This window comes from Lissotriton vulgaris, chromosome 1_1 (assembly GCF_964263255.1).
Source record: "Lissotriton vulgaris chromosome 1_1, aLisVul1.2, whole genome shotgun sequence".
Lineage (NCBI taxonomy): Eukaryota > Metazoa > Chordata > Amphibia > Caudata > Salamandridae > Lissotriton > Lissotriton vulgaris.
The window spans coordinates 316,269,512-316,295,941 of NC_141685.1; the positions used below are offsets into that span (position 1 = coordinate 316,269,512).

Below are 26,430 nucleotides of genomic sequence, written 5' to 3' on the forward strand. Positions count from 1 at the left end.
GTTGGATTACTGCGGGTATTGATAGAGTCCTGATATCCATGTTTTAGTTAGTACCTTGGGGCTGGTTTAGCTCTGAAGTGACCTCTCCTCACGAGAGCGACTTTTAGCCACTCCTGCATTTCTAGCGAGCATGAGTATGCATGGTGGATCTTGCACTCTCATGTTCTCCATTTTAGATATTTCACTACAAGTCCCAGAATTCAGCTAAACGATGTTCTGGGATATGGTGAAAGTCACCCTCATGGCCTAGGGCTAGAACCAGGTGGGTAACATGGCATTGAGTCAGCTTGAGCGCTCATAGTCTTCACATCTGTCAATGATGCTCCTTATGTTGTCTGTCCCAATATAAGAAAGAAGCACTATCATATTACATATAAAATAATGATGTTAACTTGTTTTAGGCATGGGACAGACTCAAATGAATTGCGAACACAACTATACTCAAGACCCTGGTCCCTGTGTCACTGAACCTGTTGCTCTAAACCTGCTTTCTGGTTGGCACATTAGCCATTATAATTTTTTTTAACCATTTTCTGATTCCCTTAGTTTTCTGTTTATTTGCAGAGGTCTGCCAACTCACAGCAGGTGGCAAACAATTGTGCTCCCATAAGTCAGGTGAAGAGCTCGCAGCACCAAACAATCAGTGAGAAAAGAACAATGTGCAAAGAAACTAGGGTTTACAGAACCCTTGCATTGCCATAGAAAGGATCTTGGGGCCCTGGGCAAAACATATTTGAGGGTCCCCTGTTTGGAACTCCTTTTAATTTGATGACAGGTATGCACATGTGTGTTTGTATGTGATATTTGAATATTATCTGAACAATGAGCAAGGCTCTTTGCCTGGATGATTAAGAAAAAGGGGCTAGTGGTCCATTTTGGAGCGTGCCTAGACTTTTCTGGACTACAGGTTGAAAGTGTTTCTGTGAGATGAAGGGGCAGTGTGGTGTCTGTGAGCAAGGAGTACCTAGGTACACGGGATAAGGGTGCGCTGCATTTGCATGGAATTTGACTCCATACAAATGACTTTGCTTAGTCATCACTATCAGGAAGTATGTAGTAAGTGGTCCATATTGACAAGTGGGGCAACAACTGCGACTGTAAAGAAGACACGCTTCATTACTGTGGGATTTTTGTGGGATTTCAGTACAATCCTTTTAGCTTTTGGCAAGTGTTTTTTTGCCAGCCAAAAACCCTTTAGTTTCTACGTGAAGTGGTGCTGTAAGCTTGCACAGATAATTTCGCAACCAAAATCAGCAGCACCGTAAATAGTGCACTATCTTGGTGATGGAAAATCCCCTTCCGTTTCCGAGTCTGACCTCGTTAGCTCCCTGAGAAATGAATGACTGTGGGAAGCAGTATTCGGCGCCTCATTCACCAGTAATTCTCTGGTGTCCCACCCAGAGACTTCGCCAGCTTTCAGATGGTGAAATATCCAGGAGGGTAAACACTGGAGGTGCAGTTTTCCACTAGCCGTGCAATGTTGATTTAAGTGTGTTGGAAAACGAGGCAGCATCTTTGAGGCCGGCACAAATAACAAGACTACATATGTCCTTCACGGGTAACCAAACACCCAATTGTAGTGCGCGACTCTCAGACGGTAGCGTTGCAGAGCAGTCTGAGGCTTACTCAAGGGAGGTGGTGTGGGATAGTAATCACCATTTGCTAATGCCCAGAAATAACACTCAATAATTGATTGTCCAGTCTTTAGTTTGCTTTATAAAAGTAAGAGTACATTTATTAAACACACATACTACTCAATACTATGCACCAATTTACAAATATACATAAGCTGTTAGAATTACTTTGTGACATTGCATAACATCACCATCTCACGCGGGGAGGGGGTGGGGTTTAGTACCACCACTCCCATGTATGCACATCATCTTGCCCCCAACGCAGTAAGTTGAACATAACCTGGATCGATGGCCCAGCGCACTGGCACCATCCCAGTGTCGACCCCCCACCCTCATTATCTCCACCAGCATTTAAAATAGGTAACCCTGTCTTGGTGACACATAACCCTTACAGAGCATTTCCTACTGACTATAAAGTTTGCACCTCTTTATCTTAAGGGCTAGCAGTCTGGGTTCTTTACCTAAGCGCAGCAGCAAGAACACATGTCTAAGCAACACTTTAGAATGACTGTACTCATCGTATTTGTGGATCATTAGAATTCATTGCACTTACAGCCCCTAAAGGCATCACAGATAAAATCATAGATTTACGCATATACAGCCAGACACCCTAGCAGGAATGTCTGATAACATAACCCCACTTTGCCTATGACATAATCTCACACAGGCACTTCACATTACACGTGTGACTCTCAGTCCCTCTAAATGAAATAACTTTGGTAAATGCACCACGGGTGCAATTACACCTCTTCACCTCCAGAGGACACCCTTCTCCAGACATTCCCAACTCAGCCCATCACTCCTTGATGCACATCTCAATACACCTTCAGCTGTAGAACAAAGGTTCCAGCCCAAAAGGTGTTAAATGCGGGCTGAGCCTTGAGGGGTTATTCTTTTCCTAGTCCCCATATGACTTAGTGAGGGACTTCTCTTTGTGCTGGGGGGAGACTGTGCTTCTCCAGCAGCTCCCTCAGCACCTTTGCATTGATGTGGTGGTGACCCCGTCCTCCTAGGGTCACCACAAGCAGAGAAAAAGCAGTTTTTTCCTTGCAGGCAGTCCAGGCCAGCAAGGCATTATGGGGAGAGTCCTCTTTTGCAGTAAATATTGTAGTAGCGGCTCCCCCGCTGCATAGAGGAGAGCCGGGATCGCACTGCCGTGGCTTCGCCAACTCTCCAGGCTTCGTTGGGTAAGTCCATCTGTGGCTCGGGGAGCCCACCCCTGGCCTCTCCGCTGGGTGATGGGGACCCAGTCCCACTCGGTACCCTGCCGTTACCCTTTTTCCTACGGGGTCCCGATCCCACCCGGGCAACCCGCGCCGATTGCAGAGTTAAGTGCAGCCCGGGATGCCCACCCCCGGCTGCCCTGCCGGCTCCCTTCTGGCTCCAACCCTTGTGTGCAGCCGTGGGAGCCGGCGTGTGCATTCGGGTCTGCCTGCTCCAGCGGGCAGGTGCGGAGGCAGCTCCTTCACTGGCGGTTCTTTGGGTGAAGTGCGATGGCACTCCCGACCTTCTCCTCACTTCAGGGCCTGGGAATGAGGTCCCGGACCCCTCCTCCTCACAGGGGGGTGCGATGGCACAATGACTCTTCTCTTCTTCGGGGCCTGGTGATGGGGTCCTGGGCCCTTCGGCACCATTTTGCTGGGGGGGGGGGGGGGCGTAATGACACTCCCCCGACTTTCCTTCTTGGGGCCCGGAGATGGGGTTACGGGCCCCTGGGCACTTTTTTATGGGGGGTGGGCGCGATGGCACTGTTCTGCCCACCTCCTTTCACATCTCCAGGGGCAGGGTGGGCTGTTGGCCCCGTTCCTTGGCAACTTCACGGAGGCACAACGGCACCCCCGACTGTCTTCCCCTGGGGCAGCCCCTGGGACCTGACCCACCCCGGGGGCATAACTGTGACAGGTGGCAGACGCCCACGTGCTTCGTCGTCGATCCCAAGCAGGGTTAAAGGTTGCCTACTTTCTGGGGGGCATATCTCGGCCCCCAGGCTACCGATTGTCTCCTTTTTCACATCTTCTTGCTACTGGTGGTGCCCCCCCCTCACCCACTGGGAGCACTATCCTTTGCCCTCTGGGCATCTCAGAGGGGGTATTCAGCAGGGAGCTGCCTTCACTGGCACCCTGCGCCAGCCTTTCGCCTGTCTCCCCCCCTGCGCCTCTCTTCTGCTTGCGCAGAGGCCCAGGCTGCTGCTCACTGGTCCTGGACTCTTCTCCTGGTGCTGTTCAGGACCCTGGGTTCAGGGGGTTCCTCCTTACAACTGCCCATTGCCAGGCTCCAGCACCTTCTGCCTCCGCAGACCACACCCCAGAGAGAGCTTCTCTTCCTGTGTAAGCACTTTTTAAAAGTTGAGTAAGGGGCTGGCAGAAAGTATTTGTTTGTCCTATCAAACAACGACACATCACTTCCCTGTCCCTGCTCCCTCCTTCTTGTCCAGCCTCTGGGTTGGTTCAAAATGGCGTCCTCCAGGGTCTCTGGCCACATGGTCGCTAAAAACATCCCTCCCCCCCTCACTGCCTTCCCTCCTTGGTGCAGCCTGGTTCCTGGTACCCAGGAATAGCTGCTGATGGATGAGCCTGTAGCACCACCCATCTTCTCTTTGCAGAGAGGAGGCCTTAGCTTGTGGAAGAAAGTTTATCAGTCCATCCAGCTGAGGTCAGCCCTCAGCCAGGGCCTGGTTATGACTGACTCAAGGAAATGTGACATTTCAGGATGACCCAAAAGCAGTACAAATATGACATTGGACTCATTCCATGTCACCACTCAATTCTGCATATGTCCTGCCACACCATTCACTCTGTAGCTGCCCCCGGACGGCGCACGCTAGGAATCTCCCCTGGGCAGCCCATACACATGTGCACATGCATGTACACCGGTGTCTGCATGTAACCAGCCCGATGTCCCTTACTCCATTACTCCAGCTGCCGCGCAGTGACCTGGTCAAGCCAGGGGGACACCTGTAAAATCCCCATGCAGTCTACTTCATCCTGAGTTGACTGTGGGTGAGTCCCAACTTAGGAGGCTCCTCCACAGTAAAAGCTCAACACTTAGGTGCTCAAAAAGGGAAAAATCCGGGTGGCCCATAGTGTAAGAACCACCTTCTAACAAAGTAGTAACTCCAAGTAGCAGCTGCATCATGATAACGTGTCCACCTACAAACGGGTCCTTAGAAAGCAGGGCGAGATGCTGCCTCTTTGACCTGGATGCTCCTGGTATGGTGCAAATCCAGTGGGTTAAGAGGACTGTCACTGGACAGCTCACATCATGAAAACTAGGCTTTACTCGAACGCATTTGAATCATAAACACTACTTGTGACCACAATGGGTAATCCTATTATGCACGTACAGCTTTAATCCACTAAAAGCACTTTGAAACGTTACCCAGCTGCTTTCACAATATCAATTTGCATCTTTCCAGCAAAGGAAATATTCTGGACCCGCATCAGATGGAATCAGTATCCTTACTGAGGTTTCCAGTTTTCATCAAGAGAATTGTGGCCTTCTTTCTGAAACCCTGGGTAAGTTTGTATTCTCAAATTCCTGTGGTAATTGATTTGGTTCAATTTAGACTAGACTATGGGAGTAGTTTTTTACTTAGAGCAGTAAAGAATGTTTATAGGCCGTCATCATGAGGGGCCTGGGAAGGCTAAGATATTTGTCGCATCTGATAACATCGGAGACATCAGGGTCGATGTTTATCAATAAATAGTATGTTTTACAATTTTTACCTATCATTTTGAAGAATAACGTGGATTTTTTTTGCTTATAGGACCAAAATCTGCACGTATGTGTGCTGCTTACTCCAGCACACATAGAAGTTGCAAAACGCCATTTTTGTCAAATGATTGCTTATGTGCCAGGAAGGGGGACCTTCTTGCACATGAACAATCATTTGCGTTTTGCTGTTTCTATGTTTGCTGCCAAACGGCTGCACACATACATGGAAACAGCAAAAACGAGGACAAATAAAGCATTTCTCTTTGTTTCACCGGTTAAGACCAGGTTTTCCCTGGTCTTAATTATTGGCGCTTCCGCCTATTTACCCTGCCCTTGTGAATAGGGGGAAGCGACAAAATCCATGGGTGTTGCGGGGAAAGCTCACCACAACAACCATTGCCAGCCCCTTTCATGCTAAGTGTAGCGTGAAAGGGGCCCTTATTTAAAAGTCGGTGTTAAGCCACGTTAAGGTAGAGCTCCTATCGCCATCCCAACTTCACTAAAAGTGACATTGAGGTGGCAATAGGGGCTTGTAAATATACCCCTTACTCCTGTCTGCCATTTTAGACTGGTCAGAAGCTTGTTCCTTAAAACAACTCCCAGTGATTCTGGGAGTGGAAACAGCCAGGTCCGGCGCAGATATGAGAGGAAGAAGTGGCTGGAGGGAAGCCAGGAAAAGCAAGCTGGCATCCTCCTGGTAAGTCCCTGCGGGCGCTCCTGTGCTGCCACAACCCCATGCCCTGGTCAGTGCCTATCTGTTCAGGATGTGTAACCATTCTGTGCGTGAGTTGTCCGTCCATGAGAAAGCAGAATCAGAGGCATAATATTTCTGTGAATCCCTACAGCATTCCGGGCACACCACGGTGGGATAGCTTCCTGGGATTCCTCGGGCAGGATGTGGATCTCATTACCTTTCCACCTATGTTCCCAACCATGTCTTATGATATGCAAGAAACATAGTAAATCATGCCTGTGTTCTTTATAAGTTGCATCCCCATTACTGCAGGTCGTAGCAATTATCAACGGTTGCATTGTGCCAAGAAGCTTTGGAGAAAGTTTGATAATGCAATTAAATTAAAAGGTAACATTTCACACACACACACTTGTAGCAACAGTAACACAACCCATTCTAGTGTTGTAACTATGAGACAAGAGGATCTGTAAATCTTAAAGCCTGCTTGCTATCTATAATTATTACTACACCCTTGAGTTCCTGTAACATGATTGTTGTGGGGATATATTTCAACAAGCATTTGCAAAGCCAATCGGTCTCAACAATGCAAGAGCTATTCGTGTTGCCAATGTGGAATGCACAGCTGAAGTGAGATCAAACATGGGGCCCTTCCTCTGAACATAGCAGGTCTTTAATTGATCGGAAGATGCAAGGAAGGATCAGCCTATTTTTTTTGTTTTATTTTTTTTCATTCTGTTTCTCCCCCTTCTCCCTTAGGGTTTGTTCTCACCTTAAGCTGCTCTGCTCTGAGAATAAGGAAGCGAACAGGCAATAAGGCTACCCGACCATCGCACCAGTACTTATCCGTATTTTTTTAGTAATCTTGGAATATACACTCGACTGGTTGTGATCCTATTGCCAAAATAATCACCGTAAAAAAGGCCTATTGAAAAAGATAACACGTTCCTGTGTTATCTTTTTAAATACAGCTCTGCTATGATTAGGAAAGGGGAGCAAATCTGAAGCATGTATGCATGTGAATTCTTCACATTCGTGTGTTTAGGAATGGAGTGAGTTGGAAGGGCAAGCTTGAGGAACATTCCAGCTATTATGTACGAAGGCCCACGTGGGAATGGCAAACCAACAAGTACTGCGAGTGTACTACTGAGCACTTCTACTTTTTGCTTCAACTTATTCTAGTCATCATAATTAGAGTCTGTCGTAAACAGAATGAAGATTTTCTCACCTGAGACACCTTTAAAAAAATGTGACTTAAAAAAGAAGCGACTTTACACACACAGTTTGTGTGTTTTCTATTCATTTTAAATGGATATAAATAAATGTCGTTGAGAAGGGGTCGTGGTCTGCCAAAATGGCTGAATAGATATCTCTGCTGTAGATCCCCAAGACTGCAGAATAATTTAATGTAATTCAAAATGAATTCTGTCCATATTCAAATATACGGTGGGATGTGGCATCGACCTCTCTGGAGGGCGTGTGGCGTAGAATGAAAGACTGACTGCTGAGCCCGTTAGTGCCGGGTTGCGGAGAGGTGCGTACTGAGGGCATTTGGAGACCCGGTGGGAACAGGCAAATCGCTGACGTCAGAAAAGCTAGGAACATCAGTGAACCGAGTTACACCCTCAGTGGCGGATTCTTTGGCTGGAGCAGGTATGTGGCCGCCCTGCACCTGAAAGAGAGGTGAGGAGGCCATCTGTGGCCTAAGAATGGCAGGAGGCTTGGGTCTGCTAGATACAGTGACTATGGTGTGAGGGGGGCCTCTGATGAACTGACCGCCCCCCAGAGCTGGAGGGACGGTGAGGCAGTGATCGGTATGTGCCTCACAAGCGGGGAAGCTGAGAGACCGGGTGCCTCAGCGCGAGTGGAAGACCATGCAGGCACTGACAGCCCAGGGCTCCCATTCCCAACAATACAACCTGGCTCCAGGGACCGTGCAGCTATATGCTCTTCTGTGCCCGGAATTGATCTGGTTCCGGCTAGGACCTTGACTGGGCTAGAAACATGAGAATCCTTTACCGGGGACTGGGCCTGGAGTTGAGCTACACCCTGAGGTCTTTTTGACGTGGAAGAGCTTGGGACCCTCGGCGACCTGCTGCTGTGGAGCGACCTGAGGACCTGGGAGGAGCAGGTCGACCACATTGTGAGGATCAGGTAGACGCTAGCCCCACCCGAGGATTGGTGAATAAGGCCCCAGGGTACATGACGTCTGAAGTGGACAGTGAGATACAGCCGGCACAGGGGGCTCTGGGTCTCATAGTGAGATGCCCGAAGCCGTGGTTTTGTGTCCGGTGGATGAAAGCTTGACAACACCCCTGGGGTCCCACCATTGATAATCATGTGATGTGACACAAGAAACATGCAGCACTTCGTACACTGGGCATTGGGAAATTCTGTAATATCCTACATATATAGGAGACCAGTGTAGGAGGAGTGACCCAGAGCCATGCTATAAAGGTTTGATAAAAATTACATGGTAGAGGTTCACTATCACCACCTTTCATCATGGTAAAGGAAAAGGGTGCCAAAGCACAAGCTAATAAAGTATGTAATTACACACCACCCCTACCACAGGGACCAGACCTCCGAGAGGACAATATGGGTGGAGGGGACAATGGAGAACCACAAAAAGAAAAGGAGTCCCCCTCTCTAACAGAGAGTACTTCAGGCTATCTAGGCCACACATGAATATATGGTTCACAGCTTCGATGCAGTGGCCATAGATGGCAATCTACTTAGCTGTGACCTACGGAAGGTAGCGACAGAGTAGCCACCACTGAATAAAATATGGATACGTTGCAAACTGAAGTGCGTAACCTCAGAGATACGGTCCTATCTCTACAGAAAAGAGTGGTGCACCTAGATGCAAGAGTAGTAGAGTCTGAAGGGAGATCTAGGAGGAATAACGTGTGATTTGTGGGCTTTCCTGAGCATGCAGAGGGCCCCTCAGTGGAGCTCTTCCTGGAAGAATGGTTCCTGCAAGAACTAGCCCCAAAACATCTCTCAAAACTTTTCACTATCAAAAGAGCACATAGATCATTGTTCCACCTCAAGACCGGGTGCATTGCCAAAGGACCTCATCGCCACGTTCCTCAAACTATTGGGATAGGCATGTGATCCAGCAGACCATATACACAAAAACGCCAATGTTATTTGAAGGGCATCCCATCTTGATATACCTCGCACATTTTAGAGTGGTAATTGCTGAATGCACTCTTTTCTTTCAATCGGGCACTGAGGCGAGTGATTAATTGAACTTCAGTGATATAATGGGGACCTGTCTGGTCCCGTCCAGGGAATCATCTAGGTCATGTACAACAGGTGACAAACATCAGGACTGATGAAAGGGACCAAGGCAGAAGTCACAATCTCATCGAGGTAGTCCTGGTAGAGTGAAAGTTTGCCTCGGATGGAACAAGCAGGCATAAGACAATGAAATAATACAGGAACTGGAGACTACGACCCAGGACATGGGGCTGGAGGAACAGGCTGAATGAACAGTGCGACAGGCCAAGACTGATGGACATACAGAATTTATGGTAAGGCTGCGAGAGACAATGATACATAAATGACATGGATATGGTGCACTTATAGGCTAAATAGAGATATATGATTCATAAGCTGAGCTGTCCTGGGGAGGGAATGCTCCCCTACAAGGGGCCTGTCCCCGTTGAGTGAGCAGTAGGTTCTAACCCTGCACCCTCTTTGGTGACTGGGCCACTAGCACAGCACACCATAGGTTAAGTTCCAAACAAAAAACTTTTGAAAAAAAAAGAAACTTTTGAAAAGAATCTGCCTCTTGCCTGCTGTATAGCACAATAAGTTTAGACTCCAAGTTGGGGAGGCGGGTAGAGTAGGGTGTCCTTGAAGGCCGATATCCCGTACCAAATGTGGTGGTGAGACTTACAAGAATGCCCAGTGGGAGGGGGAGCACAGCGAGTTCGGTTGTCACGTTTGTTTGGGGATACATGTATAAGTCAAAGTTAAGGTATCTAATGTTTGACTCTGGGAAACAATCAAAGAGTTGGGGGAGGGAGGGAGTAGCCACAGCAAGTGCAGACATCACAATGCTTGGGAGGGATACCTGCAAATATGGGAGTACAAGAGCTGAAAATTATAACAGGGAATGCATGGGGTATGGCAAATTATCAGAAGAGATGAAGGGTACTAGAATATTTAAAACGTTATAGAGTGGCGATTGCATGTCTGCAAGAAACACATGTATGGGGGGCAAGATTTCATGTATCTGATGACGATGGAGAGGCAAAATGTATGCCACTTCCTACTCTGGCTTTGCTAGGGGGACACTGGTATGGGTAGCCCTGGGGTACAATTTCAATACAAAAACATGTAACAGGTCCAGAGGGGTGATACATGATAATATACGGGAAATGGTAGTTACAGGAGATATGCCTCATTAATTTTTACGCAACCATTTCTGAAAATGATGAAAGTAGCCACCCCATTTGTAGGAGCAGAAGACATTTCATTAGGGGACTTTAACAGTGCCTTAGATGCACATCTGGACAGGGACCCTCCATGGAGCATACTAAACCTCGAACGACTAGAGTAATAATGGATATTCTAACTGCTGTACACCTCAGAAATGAGTGGTGCATGTGTAACCCTATGAAAAGAGTATTCTCCTGTCATACCCCAGCAACAAATACATTCAGTCATCTAGATTATTGCTGTATTTTTCGGGACTGACCCCGGGGGTAGGTGGGATATCATACTTTCCTAGATTCTTGTCTGATCACTCTCCACCCCATGTTGAACCTCAAATCTGGAGTACGGCGACTGTAGATACCGTATAGCGCCCATGGGCAGAAGCCCTGCAAGATCCCCACATACAAAGCCGCCCTCATGCCCTTAACCATTATTTTGATGAAAATTGGGGGACCGTGTCAATAGGGCAACCGAATGGGAGGTCATGATTCAAAGTGTAGCCATTAAGACATCCCACCGAGTTAGAGAACAGCTAGACCGGGACATTTAGGTACAAGAACAGCGGCTGGGGGTCTTGGAGTCGGCCCTGCATATGGATACATTGGCATTGGAGGATTGGAGAAGAGCACGGGAAGAACTTGTATGCGGACGATATGTTGATATACGTATGACGCCCTGCCTGAGCGGTTCCAGTCCTTTCAAATGAATTACGGAAATCCTGAGAGTTATTCGGTCTCTGTATAAATCCCTGTAAATCGATACTAGTACAAATTGGGAAAATGGCACAGGAAGCAATTGACTCATACCCTGAAGGGGGCCTTCCATGGAGAATAGAGGGTATGAGGTACTTGGGAGTTAATCTTGTGGCTCAGCCCGACCCCACCGTCTGTCATTGGCTGGATGAGAAATATGAGTGAGTGGGTGACAGCAGAATTGGTTCGGATGAAGTTTATAAGGAAACATGAAAAACTTGAGGAGGATGCAGGAGCGTGGACCGCGATGATGGCAGACTTGAGAGATCCCCAAGATAGGGAGCCAATGGAGGGGAGTGATTCACTGTTAACCCCGGAATAGGTAATAGGAAGAGGTGTCAAAAATAGACGCATGGAGCTGCACATAAGTTGATGGCTAGCAAACTCCGGATGAGAACACAGAAAAGACACATTAAGACACAAAAGGGTGGGTGGGAAGGGGGGAGTTAGGTTTTGAAGAAACAATGTTATAAATGTTATGGCAATGATGTAAAACTAAACTCTGACTCTGTACCAAAAAAAAGCATTCTGAATGTTACATATGTTACGGGAAGTACCATTGGAATATCATGTAAAATGTCAATAAAGAGTGTTTAAAAAAAAATTGTTGATATATTGTTGATTTGTTACTCACCAACTAATGCCAGTTCTCTGGTAAAACAGCGAGGCTTTATCCAGTCATGTGGTATAGAAAATAGGTGACCTATTCATGCAACAGGCTCTAGAAGAAAGGCTTAAAAAAAATACAGATAAAGTATACTTTAGTTATATTACTTGTTGCACTACACCCACTCAGACGAACTTCCTTCAATCTTATTAAAAAAAGTTACATTTGTGATCTGTATTTCTTTGTGTGTCAAAAGGCACATGGAATTAATCTGTCCACAGATATTGACCACAATAATATTAATGTAGTTTTAAAGCATATAAGATAGCAGAACAATGATGCAATGATCGTACACATTATGGGCCTATATTTTTCATAAAGTGTGCTTCATTCTGAAATGCATACTTTGTAAAACTCAACTAAATTAAATATAAATAGATTTTTGTGTAGGTTAGTGGTTTCTAAAGAGCAAATGCAGCTGTGCTGTGAATTCTGCTGAGAGCTGCTTTAGAAAATAAGAGGCATATAGCATCAACAAGCAGTGATGAGGGATGGGCTGGGGGGATTGTTGAAGCAGCGATTTGACCTCAGTCTTTGAATGCACTGCAAATGTGATGAGATAGGAACAAGATTTACAGACCTGTTTACAGGGTAGTTTGTAGCGAGTGAAAACATTAGTGCTTGTGGTAGGTGTTCCTCAACAAAGACAAAAGTAGTTCCTGAAACAGATCCTAAAATAAAAGCAGTGGAGATATAGTGTAATTGTACATGCTATTGGGGAGGATTTACACACAGAAAGTGGCATGACAAATGCATGCCCTGGACAAATGGCGAGAAAGAATATGAGAGTGGCAATGCCATCAGCAAATGGAAAGCCTTATGGCAACCTGAAGCCCATAAAGTATATTCAAAATGTTTAGAAGAGACAGCACAGGCTCAGTCTAGCTGAGACCTAAAAATGTAAGTGTGCAAAGTTGCCAAGTTTGGATTGAGGGAATTATTTTTGTCTTCAAAATGTTTTAATCTGTAACCTAGCGCCCTTCAAACAGCCACGACAGGGTAATCAAAGTAGACAAAATGCAATGGGGAAGAAATGTGCAGCAGAATTGGAAGCCCTCTTTCTGCACACGCTAAATGGAAGGGGCCTCCTGGATAGACCAGCAGCCCTAACGAGGGTCACGAGGAATACAGGCTCTACAATAGATTACACATTAGTAGACCCTGATCTATTTTCTTACATTAACGATTCCATATCCTGGAACGGGTTGAAAGCGACCACTATCTCCAGGTCTTCACATTATCGATTAACCTAAAAGGGTCAGAGAAGGCGGACCCTCTAACATTGAACACTTAACTCTTTAACTTACAGAGATTAAACTGGAAGGAAGACAACATCTCTAATTTAATGGAGACATGTCGGTTATGGCTCTCACCATCAGCAGAAGCTCAAGACTCAGTAAAGGCCTGGGAGTCCTTTGTAGTTAACATCAACAAAAAACACCAAAACAAATGCAGAGGACATAAAACAACAAGAAACGAAGGAGAGAGGTGGTATACGTAAAAAATGAGCTCAATAAAAAAGCGGCTGAATAGATACCTAAGGTCTTTTCGAAAAAAGGACCCCCAATTATCACAACAAACTCTCAAATCGATAGGTAATTTAAAAAAGGAACTAAAACGTGAAACCAAGGCGGCCATGCAAAAGTATAAGGAATACCTGGAGTCCACCATACTCCATGCCAGCAAGCAGCGGAACTCCAAATAGTTCTGGGCTAAAATAAACCTCATGCTTAATGGCAAACAGTGGCAGTTTAACTCGGACATGACAGATCAGATATGGAGCGCACACATCGATTCAATATATAATTCCACATTGGACACACGCATAGATAACACAACTGCGAACCCAATAGAGCTCAATTCGACCCCCAGTTCGAGAACAACCACAGAAGCCTGGAATCCCATCTTGCAAAAAGATTCATCTCACACTCACAGTCTGGTACGGGTGGTAGCTCCAGTTCTGGACCCAACACAGTCATTTCAAATTAAAGAAAGTTGTAAGTGTTCCATTCTGGAGCATACAGGAAAAACAGCGCAGATTACTCCAAAGCAGGTCCTGAGAGCGGATGGGCCCCCCGGACTAAATAGCCTACCCAACTCTCTATTTAGGCAAGATCCTACGTTTTGGTCCAGCCTCTTATCCCCCTTGTTCAATAACAGCTTAAGCACCGGGAATATTCCTGACTCCTGGAAGGGCAGCATTATACAACCGATTCACAAATCGGGGACTCTCTCAGACCCTAACAACTACAGGTTAATAGCCCTAATAGACGTTGAGGCCAAGATCTACACATCCAACTTATTGGTATATCTGGAGATTTGGGTCAGAAGTAAAAACTTGATCCCAATGACGCAAACAGGATTCCGGGCCGGCATGGGCACCCTAACAAACTTATCAGCACTAACTCTCCTAGAGTAGAAAGCAATCGACAACTCTAACATTCTATACACATGCTTTCTAGACCTCAAAGCTGCCTTTGATAAAGGGCCAAGACCTAAATTATGGGCAAAAATTAAAGCCTGGGGCGTCCCTCCCAAAATATTGGCAGCAATCATCAATTTATATTCCCATACTTGGGTCCAAATAAAAAAGGGGACGGTCGAAAAAGACATTTCCAACATTTAGCGGGCTAAAGCAAGGATGTGTGTTGGCTCCTAGCCTATTTAACATCTACACCGCCGACCTAGAGCTCGAACTATGCACAGTTCAGGGTGATCCAACAAAACTGGGACAAACACCCATAGCGAGTCTGCAATACACAGATGATATTGTGCTTCTTTCACAAACTCCACTTGGTCTACAATGGCTAATCTCTCAATTTGCGCTGTCATCTCTAATGCACAATTAATAATAAACTTTTTTGTTTGTTTCTTTTTTTTTTGTCCTCATTTGCTGAAACCCCCGTGTGAGAAACCACCGACCACCACTGCCACTGTGTCCAGCCCCCAGATCTAATAATAGGGCTCGGACACAAGCACAAGAAACTTATTGGCGTAAGAAGGAGACCAACGCACAACAAGGCGACCTGCAGTACTCCATCTAGGCGTTTTACCACCTGTTGGACCACGATATAACTGAGTGGGCCCTAACTACAGGTCCATGGAGCAGGAAAAAGGCATAATCATAGGACCCGGTGAAAAAAAAAAACGGAAGTCCTACCTCCATTGTATCAAAAGGTCCCAAGAAGCAAGCTTTTTCGTGCTGCAAGATCTGGCCAGGTCCACCCTAGAAACTTCATATAGGGACGTCAACCATCCCGCATATGTATTTATCTATGGTTTAGGAACCATACAATGCTCTTACAGTATTATTTTATTCTACTATTTATACTGTATGCATTATATTTTACAACCAGTTTTACGATTGTAGCAGTTCATTTCTTATGCTTGAGAAAGAAGACTGTTCAATAAAACCTTTTATTGCAAACGCCCGTCTACCTATTTCTCTGCACCTCTGGTGAAACGAAGCATACACGATTGACTGAGTGAAATATCTATCTATTGTTTCCACAACTCTGATGATCAGTTTTATCTTGGGGAAACAAAGTTGTCATGTTTATGCAGTTGTCAGAAACGAATCCCTTCTTGTTTATTCAAGAAGGTTTCTAGTGACCTCTGAGCTAGCTGGCACTCACAATTAAGTCTAGTATGTTCGATAGAGACCTAGTTGACCTCAGTCCTACGTCTAATCTATAGGATATATTATTCCAATGCACAGAGCCTATTGGGAATATTGGAACTACACTACATGGCGCCCAACGTTTGGTAAGGCACTAATTTAACACTAGATACTAGAGTAAATCAGTCGTGTTTTTCACAGAGACCCACTTTATACCATAAAATACTCCAATATTCGTCTGTAGTGAGTTAAAGAATAAAATATCCGTCTTACACTGAGTAGGACAAAAGATCCTATGTATTAGTTTTTTGGTTTTGTTCAACGTTGAAGGATAAAGATACAATGTTCCAAATTATTGTGCACCTTACCTTTATTTCCTTGAAACTTGCTCTGCAAAACTTTCAACAAAATTTCCGATGAGGATAATCTCGGGGGCAGTGGAAGAACTGTAAATGCAAACCAACAAAGGTTTGAAACCAGAGGGTTTATTGAAGACGACGTGGATGCTATAATCATCCCGGAAAACGTAAGAAAAACCATAGCTATAAAGCTTATAGAAAATGGCCTGTCACCGAGAGGTGGTACGGTTATATTTGTCATAGAGGCACATGAATATCGGCAGACAGAGGTATTCTATTCATGGATTGTCTTTCCACAGGCAAATCCAACAACACATGTGTTCAACTTCTACAAGATGGAGGAACATCCAACGGAATATGTTCCTTTCGAGGACGTTGAAATTCCACTAACTTACCAAGAGCATCAGCTCTGGTTTAAAGGCGCCCTATAACATCAAAATCACAATACCAGGCTCGGTCCACTGGGTAGACCAGGAGCAACATGGCCGCTACTAGCCAGCTATACACCACATCCTAACATTGAAAGAATGTCAAATGTAGAATTGTTAGCTCAGCTAAAACAACTAATAAAAATACATAGACAATTGGTCCAATATGTCATGCAGACTTTAACAGTCCAACCTGCTATAAGAATTCTACAGCACACCCCTCATCAGGGGAACACAAACAAAATCACACCACAGACTATACAGTCAGTAATCGGTAAGTTGCCTGCAAAAAGGGAACAATTCTATTCTGGTTAGCACAGAAAATCACTCAAATAGAGGCAGTATTTCCCGATAGTACACATCATGAGAAACACAGGATTTTAACAATCTGTTTAACAATGGGGATTGCACCACACGTAGAGGACTGTGACACTTGGGGTACAGTCTTTGCTTCAATCTACACAAAAACACATGGTGTCCCGTCTATGGCAGTAATACCAGACGTTCTGAGACAGATTCAAAATGAATACGGACCAGAACCAGCCTTGAATCTTGGTATGAAATTACTGAAAGATTTTAAACAAGTCTCAGCCATTTTACTAGCTAACATTAAAGGTGAAGCAGCATCCGTGGCAATCCGCCAAAAATTAAAAGAACTCAATATTACTGAGCAACCGTATGAGCTTGCCAGAATTATTGAAAAATCCTATGAAGAACAAGGAAGAGATAGTTTGGGAGGAAACCTGTAAAACCCGAACTAACAGAAAGCCCTGAAAAAGTTTTTATCAAAAATAATCTAACTACTCCTAAAAAGAAATGGGAAAATAGTAGACAATCACTTGCTAAAGAGAAGCGTTCTCAGTCCAGAGGAAGATCTCCTCAAAAGGAGCACTCTGAAAACAGATATATAACCTTATAAATAGAGATAATTTAAGAAGACCTGATAGATATCAAGATACTGATACACGATCCTCTCGTACCTTTCAGACTTCCTCACAGAAATCCGAAAGAAGAGGACGATCAGAACACAAAGAAGAACGCTTGAACTCCAAAGACGATCAACAAGTTCCAAAAAATAGGAAAACTCAATTCTCCAAAAAGAAGGTAGCAAGTATTAAAATCAGACATGCAGAGGATCTTGAGGACACAACTCAAGAACGGAGATTGGGCCCAGACAATGCTGGACTCTGTTTAGACAAAACAAGGGAAAACCCAAAATGAATAACACTAGGGTCCTTGGGCAGTAATCTATTACACAAGACAGAGGACCCTAGTAAATTAGGATCACGCAAATGATAGACATATACTAAATAGTATGTATGACCTTTGTCCAGCCGGACAGGAATTTATTAATTAAATATTTTTATACTGGTTCATATAGTAAACATTTATACACAAGTGGGCACAACCTGTGATCCACAGAAGACAAGACAAAACAAGTGAAAGCACATTATGTAAGGGCGCACAAGGCGGTCTGTACTAGTATTCAGTTTTACAGACTTGGATTCATTTTTAGCAAACCATTGTTAAAGACATTTTGTGACTTTATAAAAAACATATGGTGTTTTAAGGTTGACGACGTTTCGATGCAATTGAGAAATGTAAGCATCATCATCAGGACAAAAACCATTAAATCATGTTTGTCTTGAGAATATTTCCGTAATAACATAGCCTCTGCGTGGGGACCATGCGTATTTCCTGGTGATATGTTGACTTAGTCCGCCCGTTCGGACATTGCAACGGATATTAACCGGCCATTCCCAACAGCACGGTACGTTGCGTGATCCTAATTTACTAGGGTCCTCTGTCTTGTGTAACAGACAATGCTGGACAGCACAGCAGAGGTCACCATAGCTCGCAGGATCCTGAAAGATCATCTGGAGACAGTGGATCTGAATGAATGCATTCAGGTTGAAACTGCAGACACCAGGGTTAGTGTCCCCCATAAGTTATATGAAGTAACACTCCGAATAGAGGGGGATATAACTAGGAAAATAAAAGCCCTCTTTTGGGAAAAAACTATCCAAGGGTTATGATATTCTTCTGGCCGAAAAAGACTGGCCACCTGAATTTGTCAGGGAGTGCCCACATGGCGAAGAGATCATTATGCCAGCCTTCTCAAATCATATTCCTATTCATAAAAATACACCTATGCCAGAAAATGGTCTGTAGCCCAAGCTCCAGCATAATATAAAAATCATGTAGGATGGGATGAGGATTCTCCTCTCCATAAAATACAGTTGAAAAATCAACCTACTGCTCAGAGGCAGTATCCAGTGAAGCAGGAAGCTAAAAAACAAGTCAGGGAGGTCTTATATCAACTTGAATACCAAGGGGTGATTTAAACATGCACCTCGTCAATGAACGATTCTTTGTTTCCTGTCTCCAAACCAGACAAAACATATTGTCTAGTTTTGGATTACAGACATTTAAACTCTTGTTGCAAAACGTTTGCAGTACAAAATTCACACAAGGCAGCACTGATGAATAACATTGTTCGAAAGAAATATAAAGCTACATTAGATATTTCAAACGCTTTCTTCTGTCAACACATTGCACCAGAAAGCAGGTACTTGACCGCATTCTCAATAATGGGGACAGAACAACACTTCTGTCGTCTACCCCAGGGATTCAAGAACAGTCCTGGATTATTTTCAGCCAGAGTAACAGAGTTACTTCAAACATATGATGTTGAGGCATTATCTTATGTCGATGACATCTGTTTTACAGATGATGATTTGGACAGGCACTTGAACAGGGTGAACACCATAATACTTGGGTTCGCCTCAGAAGGGTATAAATTCAACTTTAAAAAAATCAAGAATTGACCATCTAAACGTCCTATTCTTAGGATACAAACTTTCGAGTGAAGGCAAAAGCTTGGCAGCAAACCTTTTAGAAAAATGTACGCTGCTCCAAACTCCAAAATTGCTGAAAAACTTACAGTCCATTCTAGGATTCCTAAACTTCGGAAGAACTTACATTCTGAATTACGCAGAAAGGGTTAAACCTCTCTCGGAACTAATCAAACCTGATTTTAAACCTACTAATTGGACTCAGAAACACACAGAAATTTTGCGTTCAGTACAAACAGACATGTTGGCAACAAAAAACTTACAAACACTCGACAATGTACGCAACCTTGTAATCCGAATCATCCCAGGGAGATGCGGATTCACATACCTAACCTTTAATGAAGGTGAAAAGGTACTAATAGCTTACCAATCACACTTGTACACACAAGCTGAAATGAAATTCACTTTAACAGAAAAAATTCTGACAGTGGTTCAAACTGCGGTAGCAAGGGAGAGAGCCCTCGCACAGGGTTAACACATTAAAGTCGTTACACCTGTACTTGCCTTAGAGGCAGTGACAAAGGCTAGCAATTCAAATGCAATAGCTCTACATCGAGATGGATACAATGGGTTAATTCTCTTGCTGCAACAGACGTTGAATACGTTTTTGACCCTTACTTGAAGACACAAGAATTTCTCCAATACGAACAAGAATGTCCTCTGCCGACTGAAATTCTACCTCTAGAACATTACGGCTGTATAATATATACAGACGGATCAGCACAGCCCGCAATTGGGGGTAAAGAAGCTTATAGTGCTGCGTGCGCGATTGTTAAAGGTCGCTGGCACAATGGTAAATTCAGACCTATAGTAACAAAAACGCAATCTCTCGGAGACTGTACAGTTAAGCAAAATGAACTCCAAGCTTTCAAGATGGCGCTTGAAAATACTGATCGCGAATTCCCCACACTCATAGTGTGCGATTCGTATAACTGCGTCCGGAATTACAATGAGTGTCTGCAGACCTGGGTTCAAAATGGTTTTAAAAACACAAAAGGTGGCACAATCAAGCATAAAAAGCTTTGGGAACAAGTAGTTCTTTTGCAGAAAGAACTACAATAGACTCACGTGATCCATACACTGAGTCATCAGCGTGATGGCGTTCACGTTGAAGGGAATTCATTTGCTGATGAAGCCGTGAAGGCAGCTGTATTCACTATGCTGTGCATTATTCCGCGATGTCCCACTTTACGTTGTACTTCCTGTGACGTCGGCATGCTTCCTGCGGAAGCTCCCACCTTTGGGCGCCATCTTCAGATTCTTTTTTCCGCCGTTGGGTCTGGATCGTCCCTGAGAGGCTCCGGAGTTTTGGAGGAAAGAAGATGCAGATAAGTCGAATTTTGCACAGAAAAGATTGGAGAAGACGACGAGGAACAACACCATCGAGCCGGGATGACGAAGAAGAAGGAGAACTTCGACGTCCAACGGAGAATGCGCACACAGGGGGCCCCCTGAGTGCAAGAAATGGACAAGACACCTTTTAAATTCTGCCGTAACTGCCACCACAAATACACGCAGAAGGACCAGCACCCGGTTTGTAACCTCTGCCAACCGGTCGACAACGAGAGCAAGGACTGCAACGCATGCTCCGCCTTCACACCAAAGAATTTCCGGGTTAGAGAGAGACAGAGAAGAGCCAACTACAACATGCAAAGCAAGGGACAACTGCCTTCGCATCGGGACCTGGGGCTCTCGAGCGACGAGAAGGACAACGTTGGCGGAGAAGACGACGACTACACGGTTGTAGAGACTGATAAGAAGACTTCTAAAGAGGTAGGAGAGTCGACGACCCCTAAGCCCCAACAGACCCTCGAAAGTCTGAATCAGACTCTCGAAAAACAGCGTCCAAGTCCTCAAAGGGAGCACTGGCGCCGAAAATCTCGACGGCCGCAGCTGCATCCAAGGACAAACAGCCCAGCGGATCCTTCAAAAAGGACTCCCAGGCGGCGAAGAGCGGTGAAAAGCCAAGGTCGACGAAGCACGTCCCCGAAAAGGAACGATCGACTTCGAAAGAGAAGGACCCGAATGTCGCTTCGGCGTCAACAAAGGACACAAAAGTCATTTCGACGTCGATAAATACGTCGAAGAGATCGGCCGAACCGTTCGTCGCCAAACAGGCTGCCGAACTGGAGAGAAAGAAGAGACGGCTCGAGGCCGATATGGATAACATCCTGCAAAGAAGGAAGGAGTTCGACGAAAAGATGAAGAGGTTCGCGATCCCGTCGAAGCCAAAGACGGTGATCGTTAAAATAGAAGAGGAGGAGGACTTCAACACCAAAGGGCCGCCGAAAAGTCCCGAGACACAGGACCATCTAGAGGAAGAAGCCTTCTACAACGAGGACCTCGACACCGAAAGCCCAGAAAAGGCCGTGGACACGTACCCTTCGAGGCCTTTGCCGCCAGATGACATTGGGGTCTACAATATGGTCATCAAGAACGCAGTGACGGCCTTTGGAGTAAAGCTAGATGAGGAAAAATCAAAGGCAGACTTCCTCTTGGAGACCCTGCTCCCCACACAAACAAGGAGCCAGTACCTCCCCATGCTTGAGAGTGTCATGGCCTAAGGGAAAGAGGCGTTCAAGGAACCGGCAACATGCAGATCCGTCACGCCTAGGACTGAGCAGAAATATAAACACTCCTCATAGGAACCTCCCCCCATCCGAGGATCAGTTACAGCGGACTCCATTATTGCGGCAACTCCCAGGAAAAGGGCAAATGTGCCAACAACATCAGGGCCACCACCAGACAAGGAAAGCAGGAGGATGGACCTAACTGAGAGAAAGAAAGGCAGCGATGCACTGGCGCATGGCAAACTCAAACGCCCTGCTGAACAGGCACCAGTACAAAATTCTTAACGAGATTGGACAGCTGATCAAGCACCTCCCAGACAAATATCAACAGAGCTTCACACCTGTTGGAGGAGGGGAAGAATGTGGCAAATTCATGCCTCAAAACTGCCTTGGATGGTGCTGATACGTCCAGCAGACTGATGATGTTCGGAATCACAGAGAGAAGGCAGGCCTGGCTCAGGATCTCAGGCTTCAAACCAGAGGTACAGCACAACATTTTAAGCACCCCGTTCAATGGGAAGACACTGTTTGGGGCGCTGGTGGATGAAAAGCTCACCCAGCTCAAGAAAGAAAATGAAACTGCAAGGTCTATGGGGGCCTTACAATTCAGGGGGATAAGAAGGGGGACCCCGTCACGGAGACCGAACGGAAGAGGGTGAAACCAGCCAGGAACGTCACACCAGACATTCCAGCAATCCCACCAGGGCCACAGCCAAACACAACAGGCACAGCAAAGACAGAACTGGCACTACCAGCCAAGAGGCCAGTCCTTTCGCGGGAGGGTGAATGGACGTGGACAAAATAAAAGAGGGGGCCAACAACCCACCTCAAAGTGACTCTGTCACGCAATACGTGCCCACCCACGCAACACCTCCCAGGGTGGAGCACAACAAGACCAACAGAGGGTTACACGGACCAAACATCAACGAACATGTAACACCAGTAGGAGGTAGGCTAAGTTATTTCTTCCGGGAGTGGAAGAAGATAACCACAGACAAATGGATGCTCAACATTATACAGTTTGGATACTGCATAGAAGGCCATCGAACCAGTACCATCAGAGAAAGGAACAAGGGAGTGTACTCAACCTACTTCCTGGTACCAAAGGTGGACGAAAGACTGAGACCCATCCTGGACCTAAGGTTCCTAAACAAGTACTTAAAAACATAAAAGTTCAAGATGACGTCCCTACAAGAGGTCATTCCACAGATAAGGGATGGAGACTTCATGGCCACCATAGACCTCAAAGATGCCTAACTGCACATCGCAATGAACAGGCAGCACAAACACCTACTGAGATCTATCATCAACAAAAAACACTACCAATTCACAGCCCTAGCATTTGGACTAAAATCCTCACCAATGGTATTCACCAAGTACCTCGCAACAGTGGCAGCGCACCTAAAGAGGGAAGGGATCCATGTATACCCTTACCTGGACGACTGGCTAATAAAGGCAAGTTCACACAGGACATGCAAAGAACACGCACAGCACGTCACAAGTACATTGATGAACCTGGGATTCTCCATTCACTGGGGGAAATCCTCAATGGAACCAGCGCAAGTGAAGATCTTCTTAGGAGCACAAATCAACACCATACAGAGCAAGGTGTTCCCCAGTGACAAGAGAACACTGGCCCTGCTGAAGGAAATGTGCCTCTACCAGAAGGGGCGAGCTCTGACAGTGAGGACAGCGAGCAAGGTCATGGGCATGATGGCCTCCTGGATACATCTGGTCCCAAATGTACAGCTCCCCATGAGACCATTGCAGGAATGGCTGCAAGAACAATGGTCAAAAGCTACAGGAAGTTGAGAAGATCTAGTGGTTGTAACACAAGCAGTGCAGGAGGAGATATCGTGGTGGAACTAGGAGAAAATACCAGAAGGTGAGGTACTGGGTTTTCTCGGAACCAATATTAATACAAAAACCCAGCGGTGTCAGGGCAACACCCAAAGACCCCGGATTTCCCTGTCTTGGCAAACAGAGACACGGGATACTTCTCGATGACCTCAAAGACCAAAGTTTAATGGTTGCAACCAGGGACAGAGGTCTACGAAGTACACACGGGTAGTTCGAAAGAGACTGCACCATCTCAGTGAACGAAACAAGGTCTTTTATGCCGAAAATTATGCTTCTGGCAACATCACAATTTACATTCAGCGCATACAAAACTAACCAATGAGCAAGTAGCATTTCAAAAAGTAGCGAATCACGACAGTCAAAGTTAATCCCACTTTCCGTTGTGCAGCCCACCACAAACGTTCGAACATATGCTTTTTTCCTGTTCGATCAGGCCGGACATACCCATCATAAAACCTTCAACCCAGATCGATGAACATGTTGTAAAGGAAGGGCAGGAACAGTTGGAAAGGAGATAGAGGAGTGGGAACAGTGGGCCATAAAGTCGGACCACGTCCTGCTCTTTGATCTTTATCAGTGCAGCTGCTAACCAAGGAACTAACTCAGCAGGATTCGCCCCAGGGAAAAAGTCAGTTCGGCCAGGTCAACCAAGTGTCAGCTAAGGCGTACGTGTCAAGGACTCGTTCGGCCACAATCATAGAGTCTATGTTAGGGCAACCATGCAAGATGGCTGCCGTTTTACAAAATGGAACCCGAGGGTTCGAACTAAATCCTCAAATGCAGAGTGTTCTCCTATATCGATTCATACGAAAACACTCAGACACGTTAAACTCATCATTTGCGGTCTGCTGATACCAAGATCATCCATTTCTGACAATCTTTATAAATCGGGTTTCGAAACTATCGAACCCAATTCGGAACCACGGAACCACAGACCCTCCTTTTGCCCTATCATAGGCAATAAACCCAAACCCATTTTAATCTGAATCTGGATCTATATTCATCATATCATCGATATGCTTCTGTAGCATCATCCTATTGCTATGGATCTCTCTTCGGACAGGCTTCCGTACGCACATTGTAGCACAAAGGCCACAAAGAGCCGGAGCGCACTGCACACAGAGACAGAACATGAACAAAATAGCTAAGATCATACCAATGACCATCAAAATCTTCCAACCCCAAGTGGATATCAATCTCCATAACCATCCCATCAGAGACCAATCCCCTTTGTCCAGGTGGACAGAATCGGAGATTTTATGCAGTTTGGAAATGGCCTGGAAGACTGACAGAGCATTATCCGGAATAAAAACGCAGCAGCTCGATTGAATCAATCTACAAACTCCTCCTCGATCTGCTAGAATGACGTCTAGGGCAACTCTATTCTGAAGTGTCATAAGTCTATCCTACTGGAGCTCAGCAGTCAGATTACCAAGGGCACCGGCGGTCTCAACTATGGTGGACTCAACCACTCTCGTAAGCTGACAAATATTCCTACTGTTAGCCATAGGTCCCCAAAACGGCAGAACACCCTTGAAGAAATCACCCAATTCTTGTCCTGCAGTGTCTTCTTGACTAAAGACACCTCTCATAATTCTCATCTTGTGATAATCTGCTGCAGCTGTAAAAGTAGGGGGTAACAGAAAGGAGACAAAACATGTGCCCGAAAAATCATGGGGCAACCATGTGTATGCTTTGTCATAGTAGACAAAATAAGTACCCTTGGCAGCTAAAAACGCTGGGGAAGACTGAGACGGAAACACGTAAGTCTCAGTGCAGACGCTCTTCCCTAACTGAGCTCTCGGATTCTTACCGTTGCCCTGCAGACAATAGTAACCCTTATGGGGCACTATCCAGATCGGTAGAGGACTTTTCGCAAGCTGGTTATTACTCAGACTTACTCCATATCCACTTACGCTCCAACCACTATATCATTGTCTCTCGTCTTGCGGAATAGTCTCTACTGCATTAGTCCCTTGAATCATATTGACTATGCCTCTAGCTATTGGACTATTCTTCGGATTATCTCTCGGTGAGCGTAAGGGGTCAACACTGTGGGCATATATGAACATGGTTCTGTAAGCTCGAATCCAACCATTTAGACTAAAGGGCAAAACTAAATAAGGAATTCCCTTGTCGGCTGTATGAGGCATTAAACCACAAATCCAGCAGTTCGTTGTATTAATCACTAACTGATGCTGGTGCAAAAGCTGTATGAAGGAATTGTTAGCAAACTCCTTACGTCTAACTACTTCATATTCAGGTAAAGGGTGAAAAGAATGAGAGGAAATAGTATGGGAAGGTGTAGATAGCACAGTGGAATTAGACATCTCTTTAGAAACAAATGCTACATAACCAATTATAAAAATTATGATACTCAGTAGTAAAAGTATGCAAGGAATCAAAAAACATTTCTTCAACATTATTTTACAAATGCGTTTTCTAAAAGTCAATGTCTGCACAGGTCTCTCCGACTCAAAGAAATCCATCCTAAACTAAAGTTGCTGCCCGCGGTGGTTGGTTGATTCTGCTTGAGAGGCCTCCGCTAAACCCAGGAAGACGGCCTCGGACTAACGGAACCCAAAATCTAGTGTCTCAGGCTTGCACTCCCAAGACTGGTAGCAACCACGACCCTAGCAGCAAGAACCGGATGGCAGTTCAGAAAAACAAAAATACGTAGATCCTTGGTGGAGAGTTAACCTGCAAACATTAAAAAATCAACTTTATTCACTTTATTCGTCTTTAATTCTTGATCTCAGATTGTATCTGTCTTTTCCAGGTAGTTCTTGATCGGTAAACAACAGCTGAGGATCAGTAGTGTCCAACCGCTTC

The 26,430-nt window shown here is 45.3% G+C and overlaps 1 protein-coding gene across 1 annotated transcript in view; it reads left to right on the forward strand.

Moving 5' to 3' along the window:
* Positions 1 to 26,430, forward strand: part of LOC147747112 (vitamin D3 hydroxylase-associated protein-like) — a 455,455-nt gene that overhangs the window by 233,925 nt on the left and 195,100 nt on the right. Inside the window, exon 10 of the mRNA XM_086952363.1 lies at positions 5,050 to 5,149. Within this exon, the coding sequence (XP_086808489.1) occupies positions 5,050 to 5,149 (100 nt within the window). The remainder of the gene's footprint in view (positions 1 to 5,049; positions 5,150 to 26,430) is intronic.